Below are 21,599 nucleotides of genomic sequence, written 5' to 3'. Positions count from 1 at the left end.
CTTTTAAATAATAAAAGCCATGCACTGTTCAAATCTGCAGCATTTAAAATATCAGTCTTAGATGAATACATATATATATATATATATATATATATATATATATATATATAGTAGTATGTTTTTCTTTCATATTAATAGTAATGCTAAAAACTAGAGAAAAGCCTTAGTACTCAATACGGTTTTCAATACTCCAAGAATGACCAAAAAATGTATTAATACAACAAAGTCATATTTTGAATCCTAAATAGTGCTTGTTTCTTCTGCGTGATTTCTAATTTAAAACCTTTCAGTTTTGTTCTATTTAGCTGATTTTCTTTCAGTATAGGTGCTTCAAATGAGTATCTAATTTCTACAGTAGTTTTAATATCAATCGGCATACGTAAAATATCTGATACTAATCGGTACTAAAACTATATCAAAACTAAACACTCATATTAGCATTTATCGATATTGAAAATTACACAAATAGGACCAAATTTGACCCTTCCTGAACAGTTTTCCTATGATCTTCAGCTATATCAAAACTAATATAAAACCATATGGTAACAAAGCAAGTACTATTATTTTGTGTTGAAAGTTCTAAAATATATTACAAGACAGTACAGAGTGTATTCCTTGAAATCAAAATTGAGTTTGAAATTTTAGTATGTTGATTCGGGACAACACCAGCGTCTGTGTTACAACCCTTCATCTTACTACACTCCTGGTATAACTGTAGTAGGATTCGTAAATACAAAACAAGCCAAGACACAGTTTAGTCTAAATCAATAAATCCTTGGCTGATCTTTGCTCCAACTCCCACACAACACTTCACTGATGCTCTTACAGACCTGTGTCCAGCAGTGACCCTAGCTGCATTTGAATTCACTTCAAATTCACAATCAAATGTGTTTATTTCCATGCATTTTGAACCCTTTGCTTTAAACATGGTTGCAATAAAAACAACAAGTAGATGCTTTTTGTACTGCAAAAAGACAAGTTGGTAGATCATTCAGTCAAGATGAAACGTGGGCCCCAGGAGTCGACTTCAAACTGAACAAAATTGAGAAAACAAAACGAGAGTCACATTCGCTGCAAAATCCCAACAGGTTTTGATGAGTACCAACATAAATGCATCAGGAATGCCTCAGGATTATACAACTGTTGTTCATTTACACTGGTGTGCATCTAGTCACGGTCTCCATCTTTGAATATTACTCCATTTCTCTGCGGAGGCGTGTATGTTAATATATGCAATACACATGGCAGTAGAAGAGGTAATAACTTCAAATAGGAAGTGACTTGTGTTAGTGGAGTCCAGTATGTCTTACAACTGTTATAGTTTTGGCTGTTGATTCCTCTGTGTAAATAATCAGACTGAATTAATTGGAAAGACAAAATAGTAGATTACACTTACAAGAAATCCATGGGTCTGCAGTGAGGAAAAGTTAACACAGCTGCCGCAGGAATTAACGATGCAAAACAAAATATATCTTTTGAATGGTCAATAATACTCACAATGGGACCATATAACAGGCAGCTGATGCCCAACAGGGAACTTTTTGGTAATCATTCTATAACTTGCTTTACGCTCCAATTCTGCCAAATAACACTAACTAATCAATGGAAGACTCGACAGGTTTGGCATTTGCCCTAATGTCAATATAAAGTGTGGGGACAATGCTAGTATAAATATTAACCACAAAAAACCCTACCAGTTTAAATAATTGAGTACAACTACTGGTTTGGGTCTTTACTGATATCTTGAGTTGGCTATTAGTATTCTGGCTCTAAAAAACTATAAAAAAAAATAAAAATCAAAAAACTGTATCAGCAATGATTGATAAATGTATTGTTACATTTAAAATTTTCTTAATGTACAGCAGGATAAGTAAAATCATATAGAGCATTGTTGCTACCTCACCCCAATACAGAACATAAAAATGAAAATTATTTTAATTAATGGGATTAATATTATATTCTTTAACAATTTGAGGACTGCGTCCTATTCAAAAGATATAATATTTTGTTTTAAATTGTCAACTGCTATGGCAACTGTTATAGACTCTCATCATTCTATAACCCATGGATAGACTAGACTTTGATTACATCGCCGACTGTCAGAAAATATATCTAAATTATGCTTTGGCTGTGCGTGTTATGAGTTTAAATTTAGACATTTATGTTTCGGTTTTCTCTAGTGGCCAATTTGAAGCAGAGCTGAAACCACTCACTCATAGCAAACCTTCAATTGAAATGAAATGGGGAACAAATCAAAGAAAAACACATTGAAAAGAAAATTTCATTACACCTGAACTCGCTCTGATGCCAAGTTACATTTACTGTTCTCAGGAGCTCAATTTGCCTTTCACGATTTTCCATTTCAACTCATTTTCTAGCCTGACGTTAGAACAGCACACAACGGGATGTAACAGGTTTGCCAGAAGACATTTATAACTCAAAATATGACCCAAAAAAAATCCCAAATAATAAGGGAATCCCCAATTGGACATTTGTTTTAGCCTCAGGGAAAACAAGAATGTAATAGTTTTTGGTTGCCGGGCCAGCTTGGAATACAAACTTCTCCAATACCTTATGAACATGCGAGTTTGGTCATTGGTGCATCTTCCTGAGTTCAGATGGGCGTGATTGACAGGTGGATTAGGCAATCAGGGACAGGCTTGGTTTGTCCATATCAAAACAAATATGGCTGCTTATGAGGAAAAAAGAAAGGGGAAAAAATCACGGTGTACTGAAAAACATCGTAGATTGCTGTAGATGATCAAAAAAACCTGATTGCACAGGTCTGTTTAAGTTTGGCCTGAGAGGCAAAAGAGGCAGCGGTGACCAGACTAAGATCTTGTGTATCTACCTTATACAGAAGTTGCTATAGGTACTGCCATTGTCATTCGAGTTGTGTTATTTTGCATGGGGTCTATGATCTTTACAACAAATAAGTTCTATAAGGATTACAGAGTTGTTTTAAAGCCTCCAGAGAATCACTGCATTGCTGACTTGTTAGAGGACGTGAAGATTGAACCATTTACACAAATCAACCTACTTTATATCATTTTAGCAGCAAAACTTTTCTCAAGTTCAACATTTAAATCAATGGGATTCCTGTTTAACTGGAAGTGCCACCTCAAGGAAAGTGTTGTCTAGTAGCATTTAGATGGAAAAGTGGGTGCGGAATAAGGTTAATATAAACCGAAAGGCAAGGTTTTTGGGGCAGTATGAAATTCAGCTGAGACCAACTTTGAACCAAGAAATCGAACTTGAATGGCCTGAGCTGACTCCAGTGGTGTGTCCCATCAGCCCTCTGTTCTGCTGTCCCATACACGTCGGCAAAAACTACAAAAACAGAACCTGGTCTATTCCTGGACTTCTTTTGCCCTTGCCCTGCTCTGATGGGGCCCATGGACTCAGCTTTGGTGCAGTGACATTTTACAGTTAATTTAATGTCCTCTGTCTTCTCTCCAGGCTCTTGGGAGTGTGTGTGTCTGCTGTAGTATTGCGTAACAGCTCCATTCTGCTGTCTGAACGGCTTCTTTCAGATTGGAAGAACTTAATAGACACTTGGGACTTTTGTTTGGGTAAAAAAGTGCTTTCTAGGAAAATCCTGTCTGTTTTTTTTTTATTTTACTGAAATGTTCTAACCTGCTATGTACTGTTTTAACTTTTAGTCATCTAATGGTTTTTTTTTTTAGTATTTCTTTGAGTCACTACTGAGAAAGAAGTTTTTTTTCAGTATACAAAATACGAAGGACCAGTAGCAAAGGTCACAGATTATGTTTTCACTCTGGAAACTAAAAAACACAAAAAAACAACAACATGCTAATGGATTGTTATTTTAGAAATGTTTAACTGCCTTTAATAAGCAGATTGTGAAAGTTGCATTGGTGAAACTTTTTAATAAATACATATTTCAGCTTCCTGCTATATACTTACACCATTTTGCTTGCCCAATCAAGATAATATTTTTTAATAACTATGGCAACGGTCATCATTTATCACCATTCTGAAACCCATGGGTATAAATGAAATGTGTATTGTTGAGTTTACCTATGAGGGAGTTGAGTGATGAGTAGGATGACACCCGCCTCATCTTGTCTATGGTCTCGAATGACAGTATGTACTCATCGTTGTCAGGGCTCCCAAGGGTGCTGCTGGCACTGCTGCTCGTACTTATGTTTCCTGGTGAGAAGGCCCCTTGTCCACCTAGACACAAAGAAAACAGTCTCACTCTCAGTTTAAAGTGCATTTTTTCATGTACTTGAGCTAATTTTGTTACGTCCCAGTACAGATATTTTGTTAAAGCAGCTCCTGAGGTCAAAATAAGTCCACTGTGTGCTGGCTGCATCTTATAAAAGTGCTTATCATCAGTAAATCCGTGCACTGTTAGCATGCTAGTTGTTGTTAGAAGTACTATGGCAGCAAAACTCTGCTCTAGCCTTTGAAAGTTGCCCTTATAAACTCATCATGGTGAATAACTTCTGAATGTTCAGCAAATGAGCATAAGGTAAGTGAGGAATAACTCTGGACTACTGCAAACATTTAAAAGGAACTTCTTTCATGGCTTTAAAACTGTAAGAATCAGATACAGTGCTTTCAAATCTATAAAAATATTGTGTAAGTGTAGTAAGAGTAGGAAGCATTCAAGAGGAAAGGAGGCAGAGCTTATTGGATTAAGGAGGCACTCAGGCTGCAACTGAAGTGCTATGTAAATACGTTTAGATCATTATTATAGTTGCAAAAAGAAAAATGAGGTGCAAATGACCAAATTCAAATCTACTAAGACCATTGCTGAGAAGAAGATGAAGTCGAGCTCCGCATAACTTTTATTTCAGATGAGTAAACCTGGCATCAAAATTCCTTGCCAGATATTACTCTGACTCGTTCTGAAGCAATGAATCCCTGAGTGTGAGTTTGGGCTGAAATGTGGAGATGATGAAAATACAGTCGTCTTAAACACAGATGCATGATGGGAATTTAGAGGCAGAGTGAGTAGTTTGCTAAAAGGCACCGGTATCGTTCCTCTGCTGGTGTGTGACTTACTATTGTAATAGGCACAGTTTGCGGTAAGCCGTTTGTGTGATGAAAAATGTTGAATGAAGTTTTGCCTTTAAGCTGTAGATGACTATTGCCACTACAATGACTAACTTGTTTATTCAAATGCCCCATTGTCAAAAACCCCATAGCGTAAGCATAATGATCTGACACATACCAAATGTAAGCAAACTAGAGTCAAAGTCACTTAAGACACAATAAAATAGATTTAAATAATAATATAAATTAGTGCAAAGCAATAATCAAACTTTTTGTACTTTGTACTACCTTGCAGATGTAAATCATTTTTAATTTTAATTTTATATACAATGACATTTCAAAATGCAAAGGAAAGGAAACAACAACTGCAAAGGAAACAACTTTATTAAAAAAATGTATTTTTCAATTGTGGTGCATAGTAACTACTGTGTATAACATTAATAAAACACATATATTATTATAAAAATCTACTAAACTGACACAATTAGTTTTAGTTCATTTAACGAATCTGATGCAAGAATGCATTTTAATGAGTGCAGAGCTTAAGTACTTCAGCCTAGTGAAAGGCCAATTCAGTACCATGGACAGCGCCTGGTGCTGATTCTGCTTTTTGCTCACAGGCTGCATCTAGCTGTTCAAACCTTTTAGTTTGCTGTTCAAAAACATGTGTTCCATGTGTTCATCTAATATATTATGCAAATTGGCATGGCAGATTATATTTATTATTCCATTCACTTGGCAAGGTTTTGAGGCAAAACTTGAAAAGCTGGGAAATTGCCAACTTATTACAACAAATCCTATCCACAATCTCTCACCGATTTTATGAATATTTACTGAGTCGCTCGCAGGATTAACAGTAATAAATTGAAAAAGTTAGCCCGCGGACTGCTACATTTACAACCAGTGCAGAGAAAAATCACAGTTAAATGTGCTAGGGGCTTTTGTTAGATTCATTCCTTTTATTGAGCCAGTTAAATCTTTTTAGTCTTGATTTGGCTGTTCGTTTCTATCGCTGCCTGTTTATTTATACCCCTGTCCACCCTTAGCTTGTCTCAGTATTTCTCCCTTACCCTCCTCGTTCAGATTGAGGTTCTGGAGGCTCTTGTTCAGGTTGCGTGCTGTTGTTGCCGCTCGGATGTTGGTGTAGGAGTTGACTGATCGGAGACGTGGGATGGCCGGGCTGTCCCTCACTGGAGTCAGGTTTCCAGGCTCTGCAAAAATAAATACAGCAAAACAGATAACTAATAAACAATGTGCCAGTGTTAAATGGTTACACGAAGAATGCTTTTGGTCAAAGACTGGTGGGATTACTAGCAGTCTAGAGAGGTAAATTAGGAGTTTTTAAAATTCCGTTCAGTACAATTTGCGTATATAAGGTGAAGCCATATGCCTTAAACAGCAGAAAAAATATCATGGTTCATACGCAATAACAATTGGTTCTTCCCGGGAGAAAGCGCATCTGAATCTGGCCCGAACCAGATCTAAATTTTATGTTGAAACTGCTGCTTAGACAAGTTGTAGTTTCTCCAAATACCTTTTACTCTTAATTATTTGGGGGACTACTTCTTACTTCTACTTGAGTAATATTCTTTTGTCTACTCCACCACCTCAGTCTATCATCAGCATAGAGGTGCCCTGTACAGTGTAATGTACCTGCAGTGTTGGCTGGTGATGGCACAGTGTAGTTCTTCTCTTCTTCTATAAATTGTAGAGCCACTGTGCAGAAGTTACTTTCATATTGGACGACCAGATGACTCAGCGCCACCACCAGCTCCTGTTAATCACGAACAGAACGCCCGTCAGTTACCACGACAACCATAATTCTTCAGGTCCATCGTCTCGTGCGATACAAAATGTACAAGAATCACTGCACATCACGTGACTTAAGTGTAATAAATCCTTTCCTATATTATTAATGCCTTAATATTAAACAGAGAGGAGATGGGTTTTGAGTGCAACATTGCCTTAAGCACAGTTTAGTCCCATTTATGATTTAATTTTAAGCTACAAATTACTGGATAATGTTTCTCCAATGCTGATACTTCAAGGACAGTGATGAAGTCAAACCACTGTAACTAATTTATACCAAATTAATGCCTTGTCTATTCCTCGATTCAAAGTTTTATCTTAATTATATCTAGGCATCTATATTCAGCTGGAATAAAGTCATTTGTACATTACATTTGAAAATAATTATTGCTTTGTTTTGTTGTGTAGACCTGATTTAGTCTTTTTAAAGATGTGATTAAGACCTGATGTCATCATAATTTAGCGAACACTTATTTTAGACCAGGGTTAGTCTTGACTTAGATCTGATAGCCTAGATCTGCTTTAGTTCTATTTTATACCTGTTTTAGTTCTGGTCTTGGTTTAGCTGGTTTAGTCGTAGATTTGCTGTGAACTGCTCTGTAGTCTGTTTTTTGGTTGTTACTGCAGGTCTGTCTTTGTCAGTAGGCCTAGATTTGAGTTGTTGTACTACTTGAGCGTTGTTGGATATGATAAAACATAACAGTGAGGTGTGGTTAAGTAGTCCACCCCCCATACTTTACAAAATCTGACCCCTTGGAAAATGTAATTGAAGACCCCTCTCATAAAGTAAAAGAAGGTAACAGGGCTTCTGATCCTTTTGTTCTCCAAAGATATAAATAGTTCATTTTTATATATATATGTACTCTGTGTGTCTGCGGCTAATATTAAACTAGTACAAATCCAATAAACTTTGTGACATTATTGTTTGATTTCAGTGTCAAAATGTGATTACATTAGATAATTAATCAAGCCACAGGATCATCTCAGTAAGTTTGTGGAGTCAATCAGGGTAAAAAAAAAACAAAAAAAAAAACAATCTGAAGGATTTTCCATTTTTATAGTTTTGTTCAAATTTGTCTCACCTACAGAGCAAAATTGGCCTTTTTCCCCATCTGAGATTTTGACAACATACATTTCTAGAACATAACCACAACCTATTTTAACACAACCCAACAATTATGTAAACAAATAAGTGTTATAATATAATAAATAATTTTCTTTCTTGAGGAGCACTGACCTTGCGGACCACAGGGCTGCCGTCATTGATGAGCTGGGCTAACATCATGGCCACGTTATGGTCGATGGTGGTGGAGTGGTCTGTCCTCTCAGCTGAGTTTCCCACAAATGTCCCCAAGGCAAAGACAGCCGCACACCTCACCTGAAGGTACAAAGGCAGACGCAACATTAGGCTCAAGCTGTCAATCAAAGTTTATGTAAATATCACTTAAGAAACTCATATTGTGCTTGAGCAATGACACTCGTGGGTCATTATGTTATAATTTGCACAATTTGAATTACAACACTAACCTAAAACAACTTAATACACAAAACAAGTCCACTAACTGCTTCATTAGAAAACTGCGGCACTCAATGGGAGCAGATGTCGCTGTAAACGTCTTCACAACAAAGAGTCATGCAGCTGTGTGCCCCTCGTATGGATACCTGCAGATCACACTAGCAAGTAGTGGATTTTTTTTTCCATGTATCACCGATTAAGAAAATAAAATTGAAGTAAGTACAGAGCAGTGGGCGTATGAGAAAGCTTTTTTCAAATAAAATCATAATTTGAATGAACACAATTAGCAAATCTGACCACAATTATTCATGTAAACCTGCTAACCCTGTAGTTTACACCTTTACAAACAACTTCTGAAATGCATGAGATTCTTCTATTAGTTTAGCAGTTCATATTTCAGTCTTCTCTGAAATGTTAATGCTCCTGATCCTGAATCCTTCAATTAAATCATAAATCTAATCACAACCACAATATTTTTCTAAATTAATAAACCCTATTTTACAGTTTAAGTTAATGCAGAAGGTAATCTGGCAGAAGGAAATTTGTCAAGTCAAGACAAAAGTACACATTTTTGTTATATTATCATCTGTACATTTATCTCTGGATCCATTTAAAACATACATCAGTATTTACGCCTTCTCTGCAGACTCAAATATTTACTTGCAGGGTGTATCCAGACTGTTTTATGAGATAGTAAAGTCAATCAATTTTCACCCATGTATCTTATTGCGCTGGAGATTATCACAGCAGTGCGCACCGGTGAGCTGTTATTTGCCAGCCTAACTTATTACTTTTTGGAGCACTCGGCTGAATGTCTAATCCAAAACTTGCTGTGTCTCTGGCTGTGTTTTCGGTGGGGAATTGGAAGCGCAAAATGAACAAAATTACTGAGCAAAAATGATTATTTGTGGAGCGTTTGTTGCCAGTGGAATAGACCAGAATGCATCACCAGTTTTTAATCCTGAGCGATGCCTCGGTACACAGATGTCTCTTTGATGTAGTTGGATTCATTTTGTTTAACGCATTCTACACACACATTGTAGAAATATATGAGAAAAATACCATTAAGAGTCAAAAGCTAACTCAATTTGCACCCTGTAAGTGTTTTTTTCTTTACTACAGTTTTAGTTGAGACATGGCATATTTACTTGTAAATTAATGATCTTTTACTTTGCTAGGAACACAGTGAACATCATGAATACTGTGATTCGATCAACCTTGCATAAAATAACTTCTTAATAGATTTGATTTGTGATATTTTTGCCTGTTTAGTTCTTGGGTTGTCTGAATTAGACTAAGGGTTTGTGTACATTGCATTTCACTCAGCTCTTTAAAGGTGCACAAAGTAACTTTCTCAGATATATAGAGTCTTGTCTCCATGGAGATGTGATTGCTTTACTTTGAGTATTTCACAGTATGGTATTTAACTTGTACATCTCTATGAAGAAAAGCAGGTGAGGCACCCAGGCCAAATTACAGGCCAGATCGGTGGAGAGGTAACCGCGCTCACGGGAGGAATGCATGATTTTCAAGGTTTTTCTAACAATAGAAAATGTGCCATTTAATAAATGCAATGCATACCGTGGAACATTCCAGGCAAAGCAAAAACGTCTCCATGGAAACAAGCAGATGGCAGAACCCACACCACAAAAGTTACATTGTGCACCTTTAATTAGGATTAAGCTCAAGATAAAATAAGCACAACTCTTTCAATGGTTTATATACTACAGTTTAAGTGATGCAAACAAGGCAAACAAAAAATATGTAAGTGTATTAAGTTAGTTTTTCATTGTTTTAAAGAAGACCTACTGTGCTTGTGTCTGCTATATAGTTATAATGTATGTCATCCACAGATCATTATGTTATAAATTGCACATTTTAAATTGCAATATTCACCCAAAATTACTTTATAAAAAAAACAAGTTCGCTGACTTCCATGTTAGAAAACTGCGGTGCCCAATGGGAGCTGGCGTCACAACAAGAGTCAGCACCTCTGATGGATATCTGCAGATGCAGGGAGCAGCTGATTTTTTTTTTTCATTTGTACCAAAATGACTATGCAACGCGGCCGAATCCTAGACATCGATTAAAAAAATACATTTGAAGAAAACAAAGCAAGTATTAAGCAGTGGGCATATACAGTGAAAACGGGGGATTTATTGGCAATATGCATCTTAAAAATTGCTGAAATGTGCACGAATGACTCAAAATACAACTTCAAGTGAGTAAATGTTGAGGGGAAATACTATAACAAGGTTAAAACCTGCTTTAAGGTAAAATTATTGCATCGTTTTAGTTCAAAATACAGTAACTTGTGTGTGTTGAGTGTGTGGGCTGTTCAGACTATAGTTAAAACAACAGTGTCATCAGGGCTGCATCCCTGAAGACGCCTGTTTAAATTCAATTAAACTTTTTGCTTAGTCGCTGATTGTGTCTCTGCTCAACAACTCATCACTATTTGACTTTTTTAATGACTTTGGGCGACGGCACAAACAAATACACAGCAATGATGAGCTGAGAGGGATCATCTTAACTGTGGTGTTCTACCAGACACACAATAATAAAACTCAAATTATGACATTCATTAGTAGCAGTTATCAAGAATTTATAGCATATTTGAATATAAAGACAGATGTGTTTTTACAGTGAATGTGTGTATATACATGAGAGCAAATAAAGTTTCCTTTTTAATGAATAATTAGGAGGACTTTTACTTCACATCTGGGGCTCTGGAAGTTATATTCATTTACTTACAGATGAAATTATGTGGTATTTTCTAATAACTACAACAAACTGTAGTACTGTATTGAATCTGATGAGTATTGTGACTTTTTTGGTAAAGGTTCTATTCTTTTCAGCAGACAGGAGAGGAATTATTAATTTTCAGTATTTGGACATTTTTTTATACAAATGTAGAAAATTCATGTTCATTCATTGCCATGTTAATTTAGACTTCATTAATCTAACGTAATACCAGTTTTACCTGTTACTATTTGAAAGATTAAAATTAGGGATGCAATAACTAACTATTGAGCAATCCTTCCCAACAACTAACTACAACAAAAAATTACATTGTGGCAGCTCTTATTTTCACAGAAGGAGTGCAAAGAAACTAAGGATCACCTTTTTTCATCAATCATCAATCCATTGCCAGAGTGATTAACAATTTAACACAACAAAATATTACATCTTCTGAATGGAAACAAGTCCTCAAAAGGTTATATATAACAGGAAAGCTCAAAGCTATGAACACACTCGAGCTGAAAAACCCATAAGCTGAGAACATGTTTCCAAGACAACCGAGAGTGTTACCAGCTCACAGGTAGCCGCTTTGGTGCAAGTCTGGACAAGAACAGATGTGTTGTAAGACCCTGGTTTGAACTGTATGTGTGAAGCAGCAGGTTGGAGGAAAGGTAAAAGAAGGTCCAGGCTGTACGCAGATAGTAGTATTTCTTATATTTATTCATCGTTCAGGGCTTGAGTGTCAAAGCAGGACACAAGAGTGGAGGTGAAACTCAGGGCAAACTCTTCAGGGCTGTCCCTTTGCTCCGTAAAACAACCACTGCTCCCACACTGCGCAGACGTAATGGGACTGTGCCAAGACAACGGGTGTATCTGTGCTGTTTGTAGGCTAATGTTAAAGAGCTAAAGCTAAAGAACAGTTTTGCATTGCCACTTTTCATTCACTCATTCCTATAGACATTATATCAGTGAGGATGTTGTATTATTATTTAATTGTGAGGATTTGAAGGAGGACAATTAGCATTACGGGGTTGGTCAGTTGGTGGCTGGCCTGTCACGATAAATAGAATAAACATGATAGAGGGAACAATCATTTTTGAGGATACATTTTTATTGTCTGTACATTCTCTTTGCACTATTGAGACATTTTTTTGTTATTTTTTTGGTTAGATTTGAGCCACGCATGGTTGAATTTAATAACTTCTATGGCAAACTAAGTACTCAAGTGTTTCATCCAGCTGTATATTTAGTGCAGCTCATGTTTTTTTTTTTTAAACAATATTGTACATTTAGAATACTTTTTGTCATTTAAATCTGCTCTCAGGTTATTATATAAGTGGTGTAAATTAGTTTCAATACTATCGTTTATTGTCTATATTCACTTATAATAATAATAATAAAAGTAATACATCACACTTCAGAATTTGTTATCGTAACAAGCCTAGTTGCTGATTGAAAAAAAAATGTGGCAAACAACTGTGAATGAAAATAGGTAAAGCTGCATTACACAATCTTCAAACTGCAAAAGAAGACCAGATGACATTCACATTTCAAACAGCTTTTTCCGAGCAGCGAAGCAATAAAGTGCAGTCAGCGTTATTATTAGATGCAGACCGTACACAGTGGGGCTGATGGTGTTAAGTGCTGCTTTTTCAATATACTCTTGGGTGGAAAACACAAATACTCATTTATAAGAATATAGTCAGAAAGAATAGACCAGCCGTTTAAAGTAGTCAATGATCGGGGGTTTTTTTTTCAACGTTATGAGCAGAAAGCAGAAGTAGAGAAGGAGTAAAACACCTTGCTCAAGGACACACTGGCAGAATGCAACCCCACTTATTACACTGGTTTAATTGTAAAAAAACAAAAAAAAACAAAAAAAAAACAATAGAATTAACCTCCACCATACATACTATCTACTATAGGTCAAAACGCACATTGGTCTGCAGAGTTCATTTTGCTATTGTTCATATATATAATACGTGCCCTGTACATTCACACAGCCCAGGCAGAGCTTTAGTGTCTTTACCTCTGGGATGGGGTCTGACAGCAGCGTGTAAAGCTTCTCATGGGCACTGTCCCGAACGCCGCACCACCTCGCCGGGTCAAAGTTCTGCCAGATTCGCCCCAGACAAATGGCCACCCACTGCCGCAGCAGGGGGTGGGGGTCAGACAGCTGCTCCAGGCAGTTGGCGATGAGATTACCCTGTAGACAGGCCTCCTAAATGGAAAGGCAGAAACACAAGGAAGTTAGAAGAATGCAATACAGCTGTGAATGTAAGAAAATATAAAAGAGGAGCGATTTATTCTTAAAGCAGCCTCTCTCTTCGTCTGACAAATAGGTGTAAACAAACAAACATTTGTTTTGAGTAGTAATTCTTCTATTTATGCTCATTGTCTGAAAAAATAATTAAGAGATGGCAAGTAAATAATGACCTAATAGAAAGTAATGGCTGATTTAAAATTACAATGTCAAAACAAAAACAAAACAAACTATTTCATCATGTCCTCAGCAAAAAGATATTCGGCAAGAATGTGTAAGCACAGAGTGTGGGCTGTGTGCTTCTGTAGGTCGTTGGGTGGTTGGGCATGTGGGATTGTTTTTAATTGACACACCTGTATTAAAAACACTTTATAAATAAAGTTTGCTTGATTGATTGAAATAATAAACCAAACTATGACAGCTTTACCGTATGAAAACTATTGATCACAAGAAGAAAATAAAGTTAAAGGCACTGGAAACAAATGATGATTTTGGAGTCATTGCATTGCCTGTTCTGTCAGTCCCAAGGTTAAAAGAGGACAGTGCTGCAACTAAACATTATTTTAGAAGTCGAGTAGTCAGCAATTAGTTGATTAGACAAACTGTTATTTCCATTGTAAATTTACATCTTCAAAACACAATTAACAAAATAAAAGTGAAAATATGTTGACTGAAGGCTTCTGAATAGAGAATATTTTAAAAAGTGTTTTGTTAATGAAAATCCTTGATTTATATAACGGCAGTATCTTTATTATAAAAACGTCTTTTTGTAGAGTTTGTTTAGTACAGATAACGATTACATTTATTTTTTATAGTAGTCATATAGACTAGTCATGATTAGTTGATTAAGCATTGCAGTTGCAAGAAGAGCAATAATGATTTACAAAAGCTAAAGCCTGTACTGCAGTGTTTATGTTGAGCCTTTGTTAATACAGACGGTGCAACTCAGTGGTTGGCCTTAATAACACTTTTATATGTTCAACAGGCTGCAGAGCAACACTAAAGCTCCCGCTCGGACTGAGACTCATTAGCCGGTTAATCAGTGCTAACCTGAAAACCTCACCCAGAGACGGACACAGAGATTAGGAGCTCGGCAACAGCAAGAGCCTCTCCTTTCAACCCCCACAAGCACTTTCCAATTTTAAAACCAACAAAAGGAAGCGGTCGATGAAGGGCTGAGCAACGAGAGAAATGGAGGGAACAGAATTGGCCTTTGTAAGAATGTTTTAACATTTTTGCTTTTGTACATATTATACTGTTTTTTATTAGTAGAATCCTTGGGCTACTTTGATGCAGTTTTCTTTTAGAGACGACTGGGAAAGGCCAATACATGTAATGTTTGGTAACATCACTAAGTTCAGATGTATTTGCAAGTAACTTTTTTGCAGCTGAAAAAATACGCAAGCAAAGCAGAGTTAAAACCAATGAGCAACACACATTTTGTAAAATTTGACAAAACAGAAGAAAGTTTAGGTTTTTTTCAGCCAATTTGGTCAAGTATCAGCTTTGAACTTTTACAATTTGATTTTAAGATTGTTTTCTGAAAGTAAGAAAAATCATTATCAGAAAGTCAACAATATAAGAAATTCTGATTTATTCATGACATTACAAAAATAACACACAGAAATCTATTTTCAAGTTTCAAAGAAGGCCGTTTTAAAACTAAAAAATAACACAAATTGGCAGAAAGAGAAGCACCAGAACATGAAAGTAGAGACCCTCTACTGCAAATCAATAAGTTCAATCAAGAGTTAACAAAGTAAAAACTACTTTGAGTTTGAAATCTGTGGGATGCACATTGACAGCAGATGAGATGTTTTTTAAAATGGGATCTTCCAGGCTAAATAAATGATAAATAGAATGAATGAGTATTTTTTCATCCATTTTTATTGGACTGAGAAAAGGCAAAATATAAAATCCACAATGTTTCTCCGCATTCTTCTCAATTGGCTCTCAAAGACTTTCTTGTGAATTTAATTAATTGGACAGATGAAAAGCGCATTTTTATAACTCTTACTTGTGACACAGAGTCCAGCTAATTTTGTTTTAGTTAAAAATAATTTACTGATATATTTGTGAGTCTGAAAAAAATATACCAAAAATTAAAATTAAGTTAAAATGCACAAAATCCCTATGCAAGTTGTTTTTTTATTCTAATTTCCCAGTGGAGTTATGGCACTGAACTTATTTATCTCCGTGGAGACAAGCAGGCGGCACCACCAGGCAAAGTTACAGGTCATATCTGTAGAGAGGTGAGCCCACTCACAGCCAGACTGCATATTTTTCAAGATATTTTAGAGTATTAAAAACACCTGAGATTTAATAAATGGAAAATAGTGTGGAAGAAATATGAATTTTTCTCCTAATTTCCCAGTAGCGTTTACAAAGCTCGGATCAAATGTCACAAAATCATTTACATAAACAAAGTGAAAGTACTTCTCAAGAAAACACAGCTCTAATATTATCAAGGCATCAAAAATTGCTTGTAAAACCAACTGAATATGCAAATCACTGCACCCAAACAGAAAGGTAATTTGTTTCAGAGAGTAGGGAAAACAGCCGCTAAAAGGAAAGAAGATGGTGTCATTTAAGTGTATTCAGTTTCAAACCATTGGGAACACCTTGAACAGCCCCATATTTTCATAATTCTGAAACCCATAGATTTACACTGATTTATCCATCATTTGAACACATCTTCAGCCATGACACTTCTCTACTGTCTCTGCTCTTCTTTAAACCAGTACTTTGATCAGCTCTTCCTAATGATAACCAGGAGAGAAAGTTGCGAGAGAGAGAAAGAGAGAGTGTAAGATGGAGGTGTGGCAGAAAGACGGGAAGGAAGGGAGGAAGAGAGAGAAACAGGGAGGAAGGGAAAGAGATAGATTGTGCGAGTGAGAGGATGAGAGTGGGAAAGAGAGAAAGGGTGAGAAGGGGAGGGAGAGGCCGGTGAGAGAAAGAGGGAAAGAGAAAAAGAAAGAGTGAGAGAGAAAAGAGCATGAGAATAAGAGAATGAAGGAAATAATTACTTAGAAAGACGTAAAAGGGAGACGGGGAGAGGGAAGAAAAGGAGAGGGAGCGAGAGAATTACAGAGAAAGAGATGGGAGAGAGAAAAAGACTGAGTAGAATAGGGAAAAGGAGAGAGAGAGAGGTGGGAAGGGAGTAATATTAAGATGTCAGTGCTCTGACATGTTTGAGGGAGTAATCACGCCATAATGAGCACTGTTTTCAAAAGTAAGAAGATAAATAATGGAAATGTAGAGCAGGCTGAGGCTCCTCCTGTAACGTTAGGAAAGCATTTATTATTTAGAAACCTGAGAGCGAGAAAGAGAAAGTATAGGAAGGAGTGAGAGGGAAAGTTAGAGGAAGGGAGAGAGGAGATGTAAGAAGAAAGGAAGGAGAGAGAGAGAGAGAAGGTATGTGGTATAGACAGATGGAATAGACTTAGGGAGAGGGAGGAAAGAGAGTTGGAAGGAGGAAGAGAGGGAGAGGGGCAGAGAGAGAAGAGCGAAAGAGAAGAGAGAAAGAGAGAAAGCCAGGTTGGCGAACGGGGAGATGGAAGAAGAATGGCTTCTGCTGAGCTGGGAGAATATATCGCTTTTATGAGTTAGACTATTTATTTAAGTGTGGGAGAAAGTTGCAGAGGAGGTAAGTCAAGTGTATACCAGAAGTTAGATATGCAACCCAGACAGCCACAGGTGCTGCACTGAAGAAAGAAGATATTACTTTCTCTATTTAAGCTATGACTCTGGGTAGATATTAACCTTTGCTACACTATCAACTTTGCTGAAAAGCCATATAAAATGCATTATTTCTAAACTAGTTAGCAAAGTCTTGGTATCTCAAATTGTAAAACTTATAATTATGCATATATATGGAAACATAATAACATAATAGCAGCTCCGAGCTCAATGAGGAGTCTAGCTGTTTAAATTATGTCAACATCCATCCATCTTCTTCCGCTTATCCAAGGCCGGGTCACAGGGGCAGTGTAAGCAGGGACTTTCCAACTTTCCTCAACCCAGACACTCCGTCCAGCTCCTCCAGGAGGGCCCCAAGGCATTCCAATGCCAGCCAAGACACACACAACATCCAGAGACTTAAGGTACTCGGGACAGATCTCATCCACCATTGAAGTCTTGCCAGAGGAGCTTACCCACTCCTTCAGTGATTTCACCCAGTGTGATGAGTCCGCCTCCAAGTCCTCAGCGTCTGCTTCCTCCTCGGAAGACATGCCAGTGGGATTGAGAAGATCTTCAAAGTATTCCTTCCATCACCCAACAACTTCCCCACCTGCACTGAAAACAGTAGCCTCCTCAAACTCTTCCAAATCCTGAGTTTTTGCCTCTGTGACTGCAAAGCTCCAGCATGCTTGGTTCGCCGGTAGCCGCCAGCTACCTCCGGAGTCCCAGAAGCCAACAGGGCTCGATAGGACTCCTTCTTGAGTCTAACGGCGTCCCTTGTTTTTGGCGCCCACCTCCAGGTTCCGGGATTGACGCTGTGACAGGCACCACAGTAGACAGCTCTTTCCCTCTCTCCCTCTCTGGTCAGATGACACAATGACAAAGTCAATCATCGACTTTCGGCCTTGTGCTCAAACATGGTGTTCGTTATGGACAAACAGTGACTAGCACAGAAATCCAATAACAGAACACTGCTCGGGTTCAGAATGAGGAGGCTGTTCTTCCTGATCACTGGTCTTCAGGTGTCACTGGCATAGGTGTTGATGTCTCTGGTCAGCGCACTGTTTAGTACCATTCCTACAGACTCCAAGAAGGCTCCTCACTGCTGTTTGGCCCATAGACCAACACAACAGTGAGAGACCTGTCCCCAACCCAAAGGCACTCGATTCCTGGGGGAATCCAACACTGAGGTGTGGGGGCATTAAGCAAGCCTACATCTGCTCGCTACCTCTTCACACTGGCAACGCCAAAGAAGTGGTCCAAGCCCTCTGAAGGAGTTGGTTTCCAGAGCCAGTTTCTATATTCAACAATCTGGTCATTCGACTGGTGCCCAGATCTCTCTGCACCAGCCCATTACAGATCCTCCTGCAGGTAGTGGATCCACAGGTGGAAGGCCCTACGTCGCTCCTCCGGGCTGTACCCCCACAGGACCAAGCCACCAGATGCTCGCCCCTGAGCATACACTACCAACCACTGGCTACAGGGTGGGACCCCGATGACACCATACTGAACGTGCAAGGTAAGCAGAACTATTTAACTAGTAACATTTAGTTACAGTGACCACATTCTGAAACACTAATTTATTTGTACTGGTTGCTGTCAATATGCGCAGAAAATTCAAAGACAGTAGTTAGATTTAGATTTTCATTTGGTATTTCACGTTCTCAAAATTCAAGCTACTTCATAAAGGGTAAACTGTATTCTTCATAAGTTTAAGTGGTCACAATGACCTCCAGAAGTCCTTTCTTCTTTAAAGTTCTGCTGTTCAGGTCTTTGAAACTTAGTCCTGTTTTTAATCACAGTCACACCTCTTCTTTAGTGCTTGGCTTTTTAACGTATTATGCAAGGGTATCAATTTATTTATGTTAAATATCACAATTTGATGTATATATCTTTAAGCTAACCTATTATGCAGAATCAATTTTTAAGTTGTTTCCCTTTTTCATTTGTCTCTCAAATTTGTATTGTATTGTGTATATGTTTCAGCAATCTTTAATCACTTATTTTCAAGATGCTATATGGCCGATCAACCCATTTTCACCACCACTGGCATACATCCACTGCACTTTACTTACTTCATTCTCCAATTTTTTTTATTTTCGGTGATACACGTACATTTGGGCAGCGTGCGTAGTCATTTTCGTAAAAAAATAATAATAAAATTGCACTCTCACTAGCGTGACGTGCAGCTATCCAATGGGGATGCTGACAACGTCGCTGCTCTTTGTTGTGATGACGTTTACAGCAACATCAGCTCCCACTGGGCACCACAGTTTTCTAATGTCTAAAGTCAGAGGACTTGTTTCTTTTATTAATTAATTTTAGATGAATTATTAATGAATGTGCAAATTATAATAATTTTGATTAATTATGATCCACAGGTGGTGTACATTATTACTATACAGCAGGCTCAATCACAATATGTGTTTAATTATGCTAAAATGACTTTTTGGAGATTTCTATCATTTTAAAACATGCTTGAAGTGGTTTCCATGCATGTATGCATAATCTTGTGATCTGTTATTATTTGAACCCTTCATACAGTTAACAGTAGAAGCCTGTCCAATGCTCAGCCCGCAAGCCTACATCCTTCATGCTCTCGCACAGCAATTTACCATGAATATATAAACGCATGGTACAAACCACTATAGTACAACTTCACAAACCTGGGGTGATAGGCAATTTATGAGTGGATTGTATCCTGATTCTGTGATAGTGATAGTGCTCTGAAACATATTAAATGTGTGTTCGGTTTAGGAGTATACTATAACAGTTGACAAGTTACAGCCCAACACACAGCCCACCTCTGTACATTTGATCAGAGGCTTGTGGGATTGCAAAACTGAAACTGGGGACAACGAAGAGGTGACACTATTTCTGATAAAGTGTGTTAGAGCTGCTGGCTAGAACAGCGATTATAAAGGTGAGTGTTGGTGACATAACCAATATCTGCCACAAACACACACGGGGCTATACAGTCATCTATCAAAGTGACACCTGGCCCCAGAAGCCCCCAACACGATACGAGACAGGGAAGTGAATTAATAATTTGGTAAGTTCGCCCCCTATAGGTCTTTTATAACAGCACATGACACAAGTCTCACCTGCCCTGTGGTGTAGCTGTTGACGATTACAGCGAGGATGAAGACAGCCATGGTCCGGTGCTCTGCCTGGAAAACAAAAACAAACTAAAATACATCAGAGGCTTGCACAGTCTGCTGGAGACGATACTGTGTGGTCTCCTGTTTTTAGACACATTCCCCTGTATATTCAGATCTAAATACATCAATTATTGCAGGTGCAGTTATAACTATCAGGTCAAGTTTCAGGTCAGATCTGTGGAGAGGTTATCCTGCTCACAATCAGAATGCATGTTTCTCAAGGTATTTTTGAGCTATAAAAACATCTGTAATTGAACAATTGCAAGGTAGAAAAGTTGAATGCCATACTGTGGAACATTCAAGACCAAGCTCTAACACCTCCATGAGACAATCCAACGCCCCACCTGATTAGTACACCTTTAACAATTTACCCTTCAAGAATTTAGTAGGCACTCCTGTTTGGCTCAGTGGTAGAGCTGTTACACACAGGCAACTTTCTTCCTTTAGTTTTTGTTAGTTTGAGTTCCACCTTTGAAAAGTTGCCATATGCGACTATCTGCTATTTGCAGCAGAAGCATATGTTTTGGTTAGATAAATATTATTAAGTGCATGTTTATTTAAATACTTTTCAGCTTGGTCCCTGGTGAAATAGAATGAAAAACAACTTAAAACCAAGAAGTTCAAAGAGGGAGCTATAATTAATATATTAATTGTAATTTTTTGCAATTGTAATAGTAAACAATTGCTTTAACTAAACATTTTGACTGCCCACAACAGTAACACCATTGTGAAGTATGCGGATGACACCACAGTGGTGGGACTCATCACCGGGGGGGGATGAATCAGCGTACAGGGACGAGGTGCAGCAACTGTTGGGGTGGTGTAAGGAGAATACCCTGCTCCTTAACACCAAAAAAACTAAGGAGATGATCATAGACTACAGGAGGAAGAAAACTGACATTTCTCCACTCTCCATCAGTGGGGACTGGGTGGAGAGGGTCACTGATTTCAGGTTCCTGGGAGTCCAGATCGAGGAAGGCCTGGCCTGGAGGAAAAACACCTCTGAGCTCCTGAAGAAGGCCCAGCAGAGACTCTTCTCCCTCAAGGTGCTGAGGAAAAATAACATCACACAGACACTTATGCTGTCTTTCTACCGCTGCTGCATACAGAGTATTTTGACCTATTGCATCGGCGTGTGGTATACCAGCTGCATGGCGGCTCAGAGGAAAGTAGTCCAGAGGGTCATAAACGCAGCTCAGAAGACCATTGGCAGCCCTCTCAGGTCTTTGGCTGACTTACACACTTTCCACTGTCTTAAAAAGGGCCAACATATCCTTGGGGACACCTCACACCCCGGGCACTCTCTGTTTGAACTATTACCATCGGGTCGGAGATATAGATCAATCAGAGCAAGGACAAATAGGCTGAAGAATAGTTTTTATCCTACAATCATAACTATACT

The 21,599-nt window shown here is 38.0% G+C and overlaps 1 protein-coding gene across 1 annotated transcript in view; it reads right to left on the bottom strand.

The window, feature by feature from the left end:
• rptor (regulatory associated protein of MTOR, complex 1) overlaps positions 1 to 21,599 on the bottom strand; it is a 221,095-nt gene that overhangs the window by 56,174 nt on the left and 143,322 nt on the right. Inside the window, exons 16-21 of the mRNA XM_055221347.1 lie at positions 20,141 to 20,206; positions 13,122 to 13,313; positions 8,072 to 8,212; positions 6,679 to 6,799; positions 6,096 to 6,236; positions 4,042 to 4,197 (exon numbers count right to left, since the gene is read on the bottom strand). Of these exons, the coding sequence (XP_055077322.1) occupies positions 4,042 to 4,197; positions 6,096 to 6,236; positions 6,679 to 6,799; positions 8,072 to 8,212; positions 13,122 to 13,313; positions 20,141 to 20,206 (817 nt within the window). The remainder of the gene's footprint in view (positions 1 to 4,041; positions 4,198 to 6,095; positions 6,237 to 6,678; positions 6,800 to 8,071; positions 8,213 to 13,121; positions 13,314 to 20,140; positions 20,207 to 21,599) is intronic.

The sequence above is a fragment of the Periophthalmus magnuspinnatus genome, chromosome 1 (assembly GCF_009829125.3).
Source record: "Periophthalmus magnuspinnatus isolate fPerMag1 chromosome 1, fPerMag1.2.pri, whole genome shotgun sequence".
In the NCBI taxonomy this organism is placed as follows: domain Eukaryota; kingdom Metazoa; phylum Chordata; class Actinopteri; order Gobiiformes; family Gobiidae; genus Periophthalmus; species Periophthalmus magnuspinnatus.
The sequence above is the reverse complement of the archived record's forward strand: the minus strand, read 5'-3'. Positions and strand labels throughout refer to the sequence as shown.